The sequence below is a fragment of the Solea senegalensis genome, linkage group LG12, assembly GCF_019176455.1.
Source record: "Solea senegalensis isolate Sse05_10M linkage group LG12, IFAPA_SoseM_1, whole genome shotgun sequence".
Lineage (NCBI taxonomy): Eukaryota > Metazoa > Chordata > Actinopteri > Pleuronectiformes > Soleidae > Solea > Solea senegalensis.
Window position 1 is genome coordinate 4,345,435 of NC_058032.1, and position 14,105 is coordinate 4,359,539.

Consider the following 14,105-nt stretch of genomic DNA (forward strand, 5'->3'; position numbering starts at 1 on the left):
CAGGAAAGTGTGACATGTCAAGTGTGTGTGTGTGGGAGGGAGGCAGATTAGCCAGACTGGTGTGGATTACCAAAGAGCTAAAACGGCCAACAGTTAAGACGTGGAACACAGGAGTAGACAAAACATGTTTTAGAGCTTCTAAAAACAAGCTGGTTTTCGTTATGTTATAACCAATGCGAGCTCACTGTGTGGGTGTAGGTCAGCCTGTGTATTTGTCGCCAAAGTTTACCAACAATGTGACAACAATGGTGCAGAAACTTCATGGTTTAAATCGGCAGCGCTGAAATCTGCATTTATGACATCTGTCTGTAAAATGATAACTGCCTGCTCAAAGCGCTGTATAAAATATTTTTGTCTTTATTTCTTTATTCGACATCTGTGTCTCCAGGTGGCCACGGAGAAAGACAACGGCCTTTTGTTGTACAAAGAGGACCACGACCCCCTGGCACTGGAGCTTTACCAGGGACACATACGGCTCATCTACGACATCGCCAACTACCCTCCAACCACTGTGTATAGGTAGGCAACTCGTTTATTTCCACACGCAGTCAAATTAAGGTTATATTATGCATTAGATTGTGGCAGTAAAGGCAGTTTAATTAAAAAGAAACACTCAAAAACTCTAAAAAGCTACTGCATGTATTCACACACATATATTCAAGATGACTTGTTTCTATCCACTGTATGATACCGCTACACTGTATTACATGTTACAATTATTACATTGGCTCAATTTTACTCACAGTATACAACAGCGATTCAAGGATTCCAGGCGTCTTTACACAATTCTTTAAGGACTTACCAGCAGGCACTGATTTTGCCATGTAAACAAACACACACACACAGTGTCAGATCCATATCTAAGCACTTCCTTCTATGAACAAACATGGACTTCCTTTGCAATCCAGAGTAGACGTTCATGTCCTTGACAGAAACACAACAAAAGTCTCTCACCATTGTAAACCCTTACCTCACACTTTAATCTATGTAAATCAGCTTATGGTAATGTTTTTATTTGTTCCTCATAGGCTAAACCATGTTCTAAACCACGTTGTAAACCACATTGCTTTACAAACAAACACACACTTAATACAACAATATAATCCATCTATCCATTATCTACCACTTGGGGAGCAAGACGGAACACAGCCTCAACAAGTTGCCAGTCCATCAGAGAGGAAAAACAAATAGAGACACTCTCATTTATACCTATGGGCAATTAAGAGTCTCCTATGAATCTAAACCTAATCTGCATGTCTTTGGACTGAGAGAGGAAGCCAGAGAACCTGGAGAGAATGCACACACCAACGGGAAAAATAAGATGTGCAAACGTCACACACAAAGGCCTCAGTCTGGTGGCAAATCATACGACCACACCTTAAAATGTTAAACCTTCATGAGGCACAAACTCTTATTTCCAGACTTCAAATATGACATTTTGTTAACACAAGTAATACACAGCCCAGCATGTTCATATACCTATGCCATTAAAAAAAGGCCATATAATATACATATATAACAACCACATCATTATATCAAAACCAGCCAAACGTTTGAATGAAAATGAAATGAAAAGATTATTTTTAAAATCAACTTGTTTTTGCTGTCAGAGCTTCTTAGCCAATGCATGAGCCAGTCGGGGTCATGGACTTCTCCCAGCTCATAAAAGACCACCGTGTCTCATAACTCAAGAAAAGCTTCTTTCAAACACACACCTCACAAAACCTGTTTGTGGTGAAACATGGCGAAGGGTCTCTAGAGTATAAAATTCCAAAATTCAGCCTGAGCAAGTAATACACAATCACAGCGTACCACATTAATGCTGCTGCAGCGTGTTGTCTTTCTATAAGCTGCAAAAAAAAAAAACACTGTTGCCTCCCTCTGTGACCGCCATTTTAGTGGAGCATGAAAAACTGACTGACATGTGGACAGAATGAGGTCAAGAGGGGAGCGAGAGGTGTGCTGCAAAGAGAGACAGATTAAGGAAAAACATAAAGGAGCGCGGGAAACTGAACAAAAGGCAGGGAGACGTTGCACAGGCATTTTGTTAAAGTTGACAGTGAAAGACAGTGTCCATGTCCATCTTTGTCTGTGGGTGATTGGCTCTTATTGATCCTGTCTGACTCTCTGTCCACGCTGCCTTGCAGGATAAAAAAGATGTGAGAGGGATGTATGACACCGTATGTGTGTCATATAAATCCCCAACAATAATTTCAACAAATAACAATAACCACAAGTATGTTGTTTATGGATGTTAGATGCAGTCAAATAAAGTCAAATCATATACTTTATTTACTAATTCTCTAAGTGAAAAAATAAAACCCAGAGCATTTTATACCTAAGAGTCACAGAGAGGGCATTGCTCTGCCAGTCCAAATACAGCTGAAGTTTCCAGGACTTTCTGGAGGTGGCAATAATGGAAGGTGTTTAAGGCTGATGGAAAAATCGCCCCAAAAGGAAATGAACAAAAAATAAAAACTTTAAAGTGAGCAATCAAAAATATTTATTGCTTTAGGAAAAGTTTTGTGGATATTTGGTGCCAACGTAGAGCACAAAAAAAACCCAAAAAACATGAGATCATTTTGACCATTTTATTGTACCGAAGATACATTTTACAGTATTATATACATATTTAAAAGTATCCTTTTTTTTAATCAGTTGTGAATGATCATTGCACTCATTGTAATAATGCCAGCTGCAAGTGAGGGGAGTGAGGACGGAGGGAGAGAGAGAGAGAGACAGATGTTAGAGTAATTGAATGAATTAAGGGCGAGAGAGTGAGGCTCGGGTGAAGAAGTGAGAGGGTTATTATTTCTTCTTCTTCATTTGCTTTCCTTTCTTCTTTCTGTTTTGCTTTGTGGTTTTTGGCTGCGCTCTGCTCTGTTGTCCCTGCGGTTACAGACAAGGTCACAGAGAGAGGGGGCACTCGTAGCCGCACAGCATTTGAGAATAATATGCAGTCAGCTCATAACAAATTTGACTGTTGGACTTGGATGTTACCTCATATATTTCAAATCCTGCAAGTAGCTGTCGAAGAATAAAATTGAAGCCACACTTCTGTGTATCAAGGACACATTTTTTTATTCCGGCTATGACTCATTTAAACCCTCGGCTTTTTGTTTTTTTTGTTTGGATAGTTTCACAAAGAAGAAGATAAAATATTTTAAGGCTTCCTCTCTTGGAAGACTTGGGTTTATTATGCAGAACAAGTCATATTTAATGCTGCTTTTGTCATAAAGCAAGGTTGAATCAGGAGTGTCATCGTTTCTTATTGTTGCTGCTGTTGATCAAATTTGATGTTATTCTCGGGGGGAATGTGATCAAATCTACATGTCAAATCTACTGACATGTAGATTTGATCAAATTCCCATGATCAAATCTACATGTAGGTAAATTTAAGGAAGGATGTACTCCAAAACAGAGAGTTGTTATATCAATTCTACATGTGCACATGCAAGTTTATTAACATACAGTTGATTTGGTCATATAAAAGCTATGATTTTAGCCCCATACATGGTGGCTGTTTAGGTTAACGTGTCTTTCTGTTACGTACGAACCTTCCTGTCGCCAGTGACCTCTAACAGCTACGTTATATTAATGCAGTGATGCCCTATTGAACTGTGTAGGTGATTTTATTTTCTGTTATCCCTCTCCAGGGAAAATGCAGCTCAGGGTCAGACAGCTGTAGAGCCACTGGTCGACAATGTGACCTGTTAAGGAGGCTTGAGTGTGGCAGATGTATGCCAATAAATCACCTGTTTAGAACGACAGGTTTATTGGTCATAAAAGCAACTGTCTCCCTGTCAAGTCTATCAAGTGTGCTGTCGAATTTTTGGAGCCTGCACACTTTCCAATTTCCACTTTCCAGATTATATTTCTTCTCGTAAAAGAAATGGGTTGGTAATGTGCAGAAACCGCTTATTTCCAAAAAAAATTATGTTAACGTGAATATTGCCATGGGTTCACACTGTGCAAGTCAAGAAGAGGACATGAGGAGGGGATAGTTTGAGATGAAGGAAACATAGACGATATGGATGAGGCACGGACAAGGAGAGGAAACGACACAGGCAACCAGACAGTCACGAGACGCAGACATGAATAAAGAGACAGTAAGAAACAGTTTCAGACTAAAGCTGGGCTGAAAACATGAATGAAGTAGCATCCAAACTTGATACAGCGATAACCGGGCAGAGCCGGTTTCCTGCCAGAGAAGAAACAGAAGTGGCAAAAACAGATGGATAGAAGCAGCTGAATTGAAAATACCACGAGACATGGTTGAACGGCAGGATGAGGGAGAGGAGTGAGGGATGACAGAGGGATGGAGTGAAAGAGAGGGAAGAAAAGAAGGGTAAATTAAACCACTAAGTGAGTCAGGGAATTAGCCTTGTCTGGTCTTGTTAACTTGACACCTGCCACGGCTGGTGGGGGTGAAAGGACGGACAGACGGAGGGTAAGACAATGAGGAAAAAAATGTATAAGAAAAAATAGAAACAAAGGAGCAAACACAGCTCCTTTGACACATTGTCCAAAGGAGTTGTGTCCTTTACACTTGTCCTTATCAATTCTTCACGGACTTCTACTTCCTCAACACAGACCTCCACTCTTGCCACAAAGTCTCGGCAGCGGGATGCTTTAGGCTCGAACCAGGATGTCTGGTCTACCTCAAAGTCATCTTCGCCCATGGAGTGGTTTACAGCCTGATTTAGCTCAATGAATTCTTCATGGAGTTTTTTATAACTCTTCATTTCATCCTGCTGAACACTCGTCGAACACTCGTCGTCTTCCATGAGACATTCTATCTGGTTCTCCTTTGTAGTTGGCGGTCTTAACTTTGATATTTTTGCAGCGATATATTGCTGCAAGTGTTCTTTGGGGCCTTTTCCTGTAGGTGCGTGTGCCCCCATGTCTGATGAGCCGCCCTCATCACCGCTTAGCGAATCTGCCATTGCTGGCTTCAAAGCTTCAGTAACAGCAAGGTAATGCTTCCCGAGGAGTTAAACTCAGTGGTTTCTAACTTATCCAGACTTAAGCAGCTGACCACTCTAAGCCTTTTCTTGCTCCCAAGGTCGCTGTCCCCCGTGGCAATATAGTCCTCCTTGGGTGATAGCGTCCACACCCAGATCTAAAACGATGTGAGGTTTTTTGAATTGTTGTAGTGGCGAAAGTACACTTAATTCCAAAGCCACTGAATAATCGTTCCAATTGGCTTGACTCGTAAAGGGTTTGCACATTTATTTCCACTTGCCTACATCCAAGTTACATTTCTATCCACATGTATCCAAGCTCCTCTAGGATCAACAACACATAGAAATGTTCCCTTGATGTTCCAGGTTGTGAATGACGATCTATAGATTCCAACAGTAAGATAACGCATCCCAACTCCAAACTTGGTACAGCTTCACATCCACCAAACTGCTAGATATTTTTCAGTAGATATCTCCCATCCGTGTTATCATAGCCGTCAAAGATATCAAAGTGCCCATGGTAGCTTTTATCTAAAGAACAATAACATCGAAGGGCCACAAAGCCACATTCCTTTCCTTGTGAGAATATTTAATCAAAGGCCAACAATTAACTACTTCAGCTGTTCATAAATTACATTGTAACAACCTAACCCTAACCCTCTTGCACCAACCACCCGACCTAACCTAAACTGACCTAAACTAACTCAACTCTGGCTCCTACACTGCCTTTATGTTTTGTTCATGTTGCGTTAGCAGACTGGGATGAAACGGGGCCCATCTCCAAGCCTGGTACTCATTTTACCGCTGGCCTTTATGTATTCCTTGGTATGTGCCATCATTTGATTGCATGAGTCTGAGCTTTTGCAAATTACCAAACTTATCTGTCCTCATTTGGAAATACATTGTAAGCTGACTCAAACCACATGGTTCAGCAGTTCACAGGCACAATGTCCCACCGACAACTGTAGCAATTTAACCATCACAGACTGAGCGCATCAATCCTGGCAGATCCCAAATGTGGCACCGTCCATGCAGTCGCTGTGGTCGTGCAGTTGAGAGTCAGGGAGCGGTGCCAGGCCCTTGGTTGACTCTGGTTGACTTGGTTTTCTTTTCAAAAAATCCAGACTGCCAGGGCAATGTGGGCAAAAACATAATGCAGTGTAAACTAATGTTTATTACTAATTTAGTTTTTACGTTAAGATAAGCGCACACAGTCAAAATGTAAAAGTAATAGCAATGTGGATGCCTCTTTATCGAAGAGATCTGCTGCTCTGTTCACTCAAATGTGTTGAATGCATTTCCTTCCATATGCTGTATGTAATTGGAAAAGTTACAGCTTCAGGTACATTTCCAATCCTGCATTGTTAACTTTGACGGCGCATTCTTCATCTTTACTGCCCTTGTTGCTGTGTTACTGTATTTATTTCTTGACACATTACCAGCACCTGTAAATCACTGTTTGTAACCATTAGCAAGGACTATGTAGAGTATGTTATAAAGACTAAAATGCACTGATAATTCTTTAAATTGGGGACCTTGATACTTTTGGGTATATAATTTAAAAGACCTGCTTGAAGAAGGCCTGTCGTTTTTATACACAGCTCCAGGTATGAATATGTGAAAATGTGCAGTCCACAGTGTATTTGTGCTGTCCCTGGTAACAAACAATCCACATATGTGTGCATGCACACCTGTCCACCTGTCACAGAAAGTAAAGTTTGTGTGTGTGTGTGTGTATGCTGGGGTTAATGGGTGGACTGTGAAGAATGTGTTTGTTGCATAGTAATGCGCTGCCCTTTACTAAATGCCATACTAATCTCCCATCGCGTCAAAGACAGCACATCTACTGTTATTCATCAGCGAGTGACAGAGGGAGGGACGTGGGGGATGAGCGGGTTCACGGACAGAAAGGGATTTTAAAGCAAGGCTGAAGTAGTGGATGGATGGATAAAGTGGAAAGAATGGAGAGAGAGAGACAAGAATGATGAAGATGGACAGTTGGGAAAAGGATGATGGAAATGGAGAGAGGAAGGTCTTTGAAGAGTGGATGACAATACAGGACATGCAGGTTTTACTTCCAAAGAAAGTATTTCTCCTGAAGTTGTGGTATAATGTTAAATGCTTGTCGTCATGGTCTGTTTTTCTGACATGCCTGCACTCAGGCTTGCCTTTTGCACCTACATTAATCATTGAATGAGCAGAAGCACTTACTTCTCGATCTTCTTGTAGGCGCTTGTTTGTAATCAGCGTTGTGTGAAGTCATTTGACAATGAAAACTGAAGCAGCAACAGCTTTAAATGAATAACAAATGAAGGTATACTATCACATCTATGACAGAAGAGCAACAGCCAAAATCAAGTCAGTGAAGGATTGTGTCCTGCAAATTTGTTCCGAATGAACCAGGGCACAACTGAGATGAACCGCCGCACAAGCTGCACTGCCCTGTCCAAAATAAACATTAAAACCTTTTGCTGAGCTGATGTATTGTATCTTATTACATGTGGATGTGCATGTGGGTTTTTTTTTTTACACAGACTGACAAATCAACCCAACGGTATTTCCCCTAAATATGTGCAATAACATAAACTAAAGTAGAGGTTACACACTTTAGAGCTATGATATGCATATTTATATTTTGGTTGTCACAGTAAATCCAAGTTGTACAGGTCTTACAAATGGTTTTGTGTCCAGACGCACTGTACATCAGCAAAGTGACTGTCTGTGTGTCTAACCTTAATTCGGCTTTTAAAAACCACAGAGTTGTGGTAAAAAAGACACCGTGAAGCTTTAAAACACTTAGAGGCAATCCAAACATTCTAATACCGAAAACCTCACAGTCCTGAAACAACAAAGCACTTGTTCCCCAACGCAAACGTCAGAACGCGACAAACCCGCACTGAAAAGTATGACTCCCATTCAAACTGGTGGCTCTGGTTTAATGAAAGCTGAAAAAACAGGGGAAAGAAATACAGAAGGAGCAGTTGTTCAGTAGCTGCCGTCTCAGCAGTGACTAATTGGGGTTACAAAGGCAATATGGGACTTGGTGGCTTGTCTGCTGAACATCATTTTAATCAAATTAGTTTCCCAAGCACACATGCAGACTGAGACACAAATGCAGACTCAGAAACGTAAAACAAAATTATTCACAAGCTTGATCTAAAAAGAGAAAAGACACATAAAGAAATGTGTCGTATCCTGTGTGTGTGTGTGCATGTGTGTGCATGGATTATGAACTCCTAACTTCACATTAACAAAAGAAAAACTATTTCCAATCCAACTTTATTTATAAAGCACTTTAAAAAACAACAACAGCTGAAACAAAGTGCTGTACATCAGAGATAAATAAAAATGACATCATAAACCTAACATCAAACAATAAAACATACAATAAAACAATAAAATACTGTAGAGAGTATAAATACAACACGAATGAACAAGTCATACAATAAAACTATAAAAATGTCTCATACTGGGTCGAAAGCCAAAGTGTAAAAACACAGAAGCTTCACTGTTGCGTGCACGTACACACACACACACACACACACGCTGTACCACAAATGTGGTGATAGAAACACAGTAAGTAAAGTAAGCAGTGGTGCTTAATTAGATTTAACAGTGTAAGTGGATCTGCTCTGTTGTTTGATTTCCAAGTTTGAGATAAAGTCAACAAGCTGAAATTACTTGTTTGATTCATTTATATGAAAAGGAGCCAACTTTTTGGTTGAAGGAAGTTAATTATTTGCCAAGTTTGTTTGTGTGTGTGAGTAATGTGCATTTGCTCACTGATGGTGTGTTTGATTCTGGACTGACAGGAAACTGACGTCCCCATGTGGCTTTAACCGAACCCTGTGAGAGTGAGAGAGGGAGGAGGCGTTTATATCTGCTTTGGTTGTGTGTTTGTTTTTATTGAACGTCCATGATGACGTGTTTTTAACAATACACAGGTCAAACGCACACAACCACAAAGAAAATTCAACACACACACACAGTCTCTCATATTATAAATATATTACATGTTCATTTTTGCAGAGTAAAAGTGAAAAACCATATGTGTTAATATAACAATATTTATATTCACTCACAAAGACACAAACATGCTCATGTCACATGGTTTCGTAGTGTTCATTAGTCATCTACTGCCCCCCGGTGTAACTCTGGTGTCACAGCAGATGTAGTCTGTGTGAGTGCATAAACACTGATCTTGTGAGGACCAATAGTCTTCATGGAGACCAAAATCTGGTCCTAATGAAGTAGAACCTAATTTCTGAGGATGCTTAAGGCTAAGATTATATTGTGGTTAAGGTTATGGTTAGGCATTAACTAACTGTGTTTAAGGCTATTATTGCTAATATTGTTAGCAATGATAGTATTTTCATCATTATTATGCTATGAATCAAATTGATATTAGTACATCTTTTAAACAGTCAATGCTACTGCTTACTATAAACATTCAGAACTGCCCTAACTGAACCTCTGTTATATATCTGCTCCTGGTTTCTCTATTCTGTCTCTGCCTCGCCTCTCTCTTTCCCTTTCTGTCCCCCCCACCTCTCCTTTGTCCCCCATTTTTTTCCCTTTCACCACAACTGGTCGAGGCAGATGGCTGCACATCTTTGAGTCTGGTTCTGTCAGAGATTTCTTCTTCCTGTTAAAAGGAAGCTTTTCTTTTCTCTCCACTAACTGATGCCTTTAGTGCTTGCTCATTGTGTGAACTGTTGTGCAGCTCAGTGCCTTTAGATAATGTATGTTGTGATTTGGCGCAATACAAATACAGTTAAATTGAATGAAGGTTAGGGACAAGGCTTTGTTGGATAAGGCTGTCTAAATGAATTGATGGAAGTCAATGCAGTGTCCTAAGAAGAATAGCTGCACAAACCTGTGTCTATGTGTATGTGTACTTGTATTTGTATCTGTGTGATGACAGTTTGACCTTGTGGGGACATTGTGTCTGGGCCCCACACCTTTAAAGTGCTTTCTCAGGGTAAAAGGCCCTGGTATACTTCGACCCACCATGCGTCATAAGCCTCATAAGCACTTGCCCAGATTTTGGAACCGTGCGCAAAGAGTGTGTTGGGTGCGCGTGGACAGTGCATGCGTGAATTTCCGCCCCACTGATAGGTGGAGTATTAAGCCCCGCTCACCAAGCAGAAAAAAAACATTGCGACAACTGAAGAAGTAGCCACCAAGGACAGTCATCCGAGCCTCGACCTGGCTGACACCCCGACTCTCCTGTCCGACGGACCTTTCAGCTGATGAGCCACTCGAACCAGACGCGTCCGAGGGAACTGTAGCATCGTTCTCTTCTTCTTTGGTCAAAAATGCGTTCTATTCCCTGCGCCCAGACTTGTACCGCCACCAGATGGTGAAGTCAGATATTACAGGACCCTGGCGTGCGAGTATACCAGGGTCCACGATATGTGATGGGCACTGTGCGGAGGTATACCAGGTTATAAGGTTAAGGGTAAGGGGCTAGGAAATACACAATGTCTATGATGTGTCCTCACTAAGATATAAAAACAAGTTTTTGTGTGTGTGTGTGTGTGCAAACCTGTGCTGAAAAAAAATCTATTTGAGGATTTTCTTCAACAGTGTGAGCTGCGTGTTTTATTGAAATTTCCAGACACTTGAACAGATTTGATTGAGGATTAAGAGCTTTACGAGTAAGGGTGGAGAACCTTAAAAAAAGGGGGGAGAAGTCGAAATAACTGTCAGATGATATTAAGAAATGGAAGGAGGAGAGAGTAGAGCAAAAACAGACAAGGATAAATTACGGAGAAAAAAAGAAGCCCAGCGAGCGGGGTGAAAATAATAGGAGATATAAAACGGATTACAAAGTAAAGATAGAAGAGGGAGAAGATGAGGTAGCAAACTAATCTAACAGACCATCATTTTGCTCCGTAGCAGCAGGCCTGTTTGAAACCATTATTAAATTACATGGTTCCTAATGGAAACCATGTTTGTGTCTTTGTTGAGTCTACCATGAAGCAGCATCTCTTATTTTAGAAACCACCAGCTAAATGCTGAACTGGACCCATGTCCAGGAGAACAGTGGGTTTTATGCCACAGCTGATTGCATAAGTGGCTTTGTTTCTATGTCTGTGTGACCAAGTAACCAGGGCAACCCGTGTTTCGGGGGCCTGGGAAACTTTCATGGGGATTTCTTTAAATTTGGATTAAACAGATTAGACAAAAGGTCACATGTTAGGGTAACTCTGACCCAGAGGCGATTGCTCTGTGACAGCAACGGAATTGTCATGAAACAAATGGTCAAACGTGCTGTTGTATTTACCTTAAATTAATAAAAGTACACAAGAAGAATCAGCTGTTTATTGCAGATCATCTGGCACAATTTTCTTCTCGTGCTTCATTAGCATGATGTATTAAAATGCAGCAAAAACCGTCACTTCCAGGGAAGCTCAGCTTCTCTGTGAGTCAGTGGAGCAGTGGACGAGCGTGTACTGTCTGACAGGCAGAACCACTTTTTGATTGACAGCGTTGTAGAAATATACAAAACAGCAGCTCGTTGTGTGTTTATTTGCTCGGCAAACTGGGCCTGAAATGAGCTTCCCCTGTTTCACAGACCAGCAACTGCCACTGCTCTGACCTTATAAACCATGAAATGCTTCATATACACACCAATTTAAGACAAAATAGTAGCTTTAATTAAATGTGTTCAAAGTCCTGTAAGCTGATTGACTAGTGATCCTATCTTGCAATTTGATTCTGAGCCTTTTTTTGCAGAACAAGTGCAGAAGAGACAAATACAAATAAGTAAATCAGTATTTTTTTTTACACATTTTAAAGCTGCAGTGTGTAACTTGATTTCCATGTTTTTATTCTGCCTCTGTTTATGCTTCCTGAACAGAGACAGAGATATTTTGCTCTTTCTTCGTCTGTACAGTAGCAGTAGCATTTATCCTGTCAAACTGCTGAACGACTGGTTTCTTTGAGCAGTAGAATCCCCTTGCAGCCATCTAGTTTTACTAGCATAATGTTGCTGTTGCCTCCGTCTATCTTGACGTGACGGTAACTACTTCTTTTGGGCAGCGTTGGAAAGTCGATCATCTCGATACTGAGAAAAACATAGTCATGTGGAGCTGAGGATGAATCCGCACCTGTGGACCCAACTGAAAATAGGTTTGTTTTGCCCTGTGATAGACTGATGGACCTATCCAGGGCGTGTTCCCCGCCTTTCTCCCTCTAAGATAATTTTATTTGTCTATTATTAATGGCCGAGCAGTACGTTTCAGTCAGTTTTAGACAATAAATGTTCATACGTGTTCTACATCTGTGAGTGAGTCATGTTGACCCGCCTCCACATCCCACGTCCCCGCTCCATTGGCTGCTGCTGCAGCATCACTGTAACCTGAGCGCTCTGTAAACAGCTGTCAGTCAGAGGCTGAGTCCTCGGTTAATTTGGCCGATGAGCAGCTGCAGACAAAGGGATGTATTGTGTTGATGTGGAGCTGTGGGAGTCCGCAACAGACCACCAACGGAAGAGAGTGGCTTCACTTGTTCTTTTGTGTTTCTGATGTTCTGCTTGCTCTCTCCGGCTTCAGAGACGGAGGAACTCGGGTGAACGAAGGCACAGTCGACAAACCCCGGCTGAGCCAAACCACTGTCTCTATAGCTGTCTGTATCCCCTCCAGCAAAAAACCACTTAGTGGGAAATCTCAGACACACACAGTTATACACAAACACACACATTTTGTTTCTAGGGTCAGACGCGGTGCAAAAGGTCATGATGCAGGTTTATTGCCGGCTCCTCTTCAGTGGAAAGTTACCATTAAAAATATAGTTTAATAAAGTTGTTTTATAACACATGGGTCTAAACTAACTGACTCTGACCATTAGATTTTATCAGTGTTCACTCGCTCTCCAGGAACAAATACATCACAATGAGCAAGCGGCAGCATGGAGATCAGTTCTGGACATCGACATCGTTGCTGGAAAACATGACTAAAAATCAAGGGCACATTTTAATCTCCTCTCAAAAGAACACTGTAATGAGGATCTAATTGATCTGTTTTATATCTGAGAATAACATTTCAAAACAAATCTTTAACAAATCAATCTTGTTTTCATGAGGTTTGGTCTCCACTTACAAACACAACGAAACAAGGGGAAACATGTTTGACGTCTGTTTTGTGTCTGGCATTTTCAAATTGCCCTGTCATGCTTTTCCCTCACGAGTCCTCCTGTCTGGAGGTAAAAAAAAACTCAAGTGTAACTCAAGTGTAACTCATGATAATGGGATCCTTTCTCCTCCTGTTTCTCTAACAGTGTGGAGTCGGTGAATGACGGGCTTTTCCACACGGTCGAGCTGTTGATTCAGAACCGTTCGCTGAGCCTGGTGGTGGACAGTGGAGCCCCCAAGAGTCTGGGCAAACTCGTGCGCCAGCCGTCTGTCGACCACAACACTCAGCTGTACATCGGAGGTACGTGCGCACGCAGACAAACACATGTATACGGACACAAGACAGCAATTGGCTTTCAGATTTGCCTTTGTTTCGCCGACGCTTTGATGCTCTTTCATACTTGTAAACACATTTGTCACGCATTCAGCACGCTCGCCCGCAAAATGGAAATACACATACACAAAAGTACACACCACATCCCCAGCAAGGGGTACAAAAACGATTGTTTTGTTCAATTTTTCCAAGTAAAGAGAAAGCAAACAGGGCATTGTGCAACAGCGAGAGCTCTGGTGTGGTTTTCTTTACAGTGATACTGTAAATGAGTGTCCAAGCAACAACCGTCTCATTTTACTTTCTTTTTGCTCCAATTTCTGTCCATTCTTCAATCTCATATTGTCTTTATTCTTGTTCTTTGTTCACGTCTTCCTGTCCTGTTCCGGGGGGGTTTCCCAGGCGTACCATCCCAGGTGGTGGCCTCAGGTCTACGTCCAGGCCCCGAGCGTTCGCCTCAGGCTTTTAATGGCTGCATCCACAATGTCCAAATCAACGGGGAGCTGCAAGATTTGAGTAACCAAGCCACGGCGGGAGGGCGACCGCAAGGAGTCAACGTCAAGGTGATCACGCGGCGAGAGATTCTTCAGTCCTGCACAATAGAAACCCCCTTCAGGCAAACATTTGCACATACAGTTACCAAAGCTAGTCTGTATTGCAAGAGAGAGCAACA

The 14,105-nt window shown here is 41.6% G+C and overlaps 1 protein-coding gene across 1 annotated transcript in view; it reads left to right on the forward strand.

Annotated features, from left to right (window-relative positions):
- The window catches only part of slit3 (slit homolog 3 (Drosophila)), a 229,941-nt gene that overhangs the window by 211,267 nt on the left and 4,569 nt on the right, over positions 1-14,105 (forward strand). Inside the window, exons 33-35 of the mRNA XM_044040094.1 lie at positions 389-519; positions 13,248-13,402; positions 13,835-13,995. Of these exons, the coding sequence (XP_043896029.1) occupies positions 389-519; positions 13,248-13,402; positions 13,835-13,995 (447 nt within the window). The remainder of the gene's footprint in view (positions 1-388; positions 520-13,247; positions 13,403-13,834; positions 13,996-14,105) is intronic.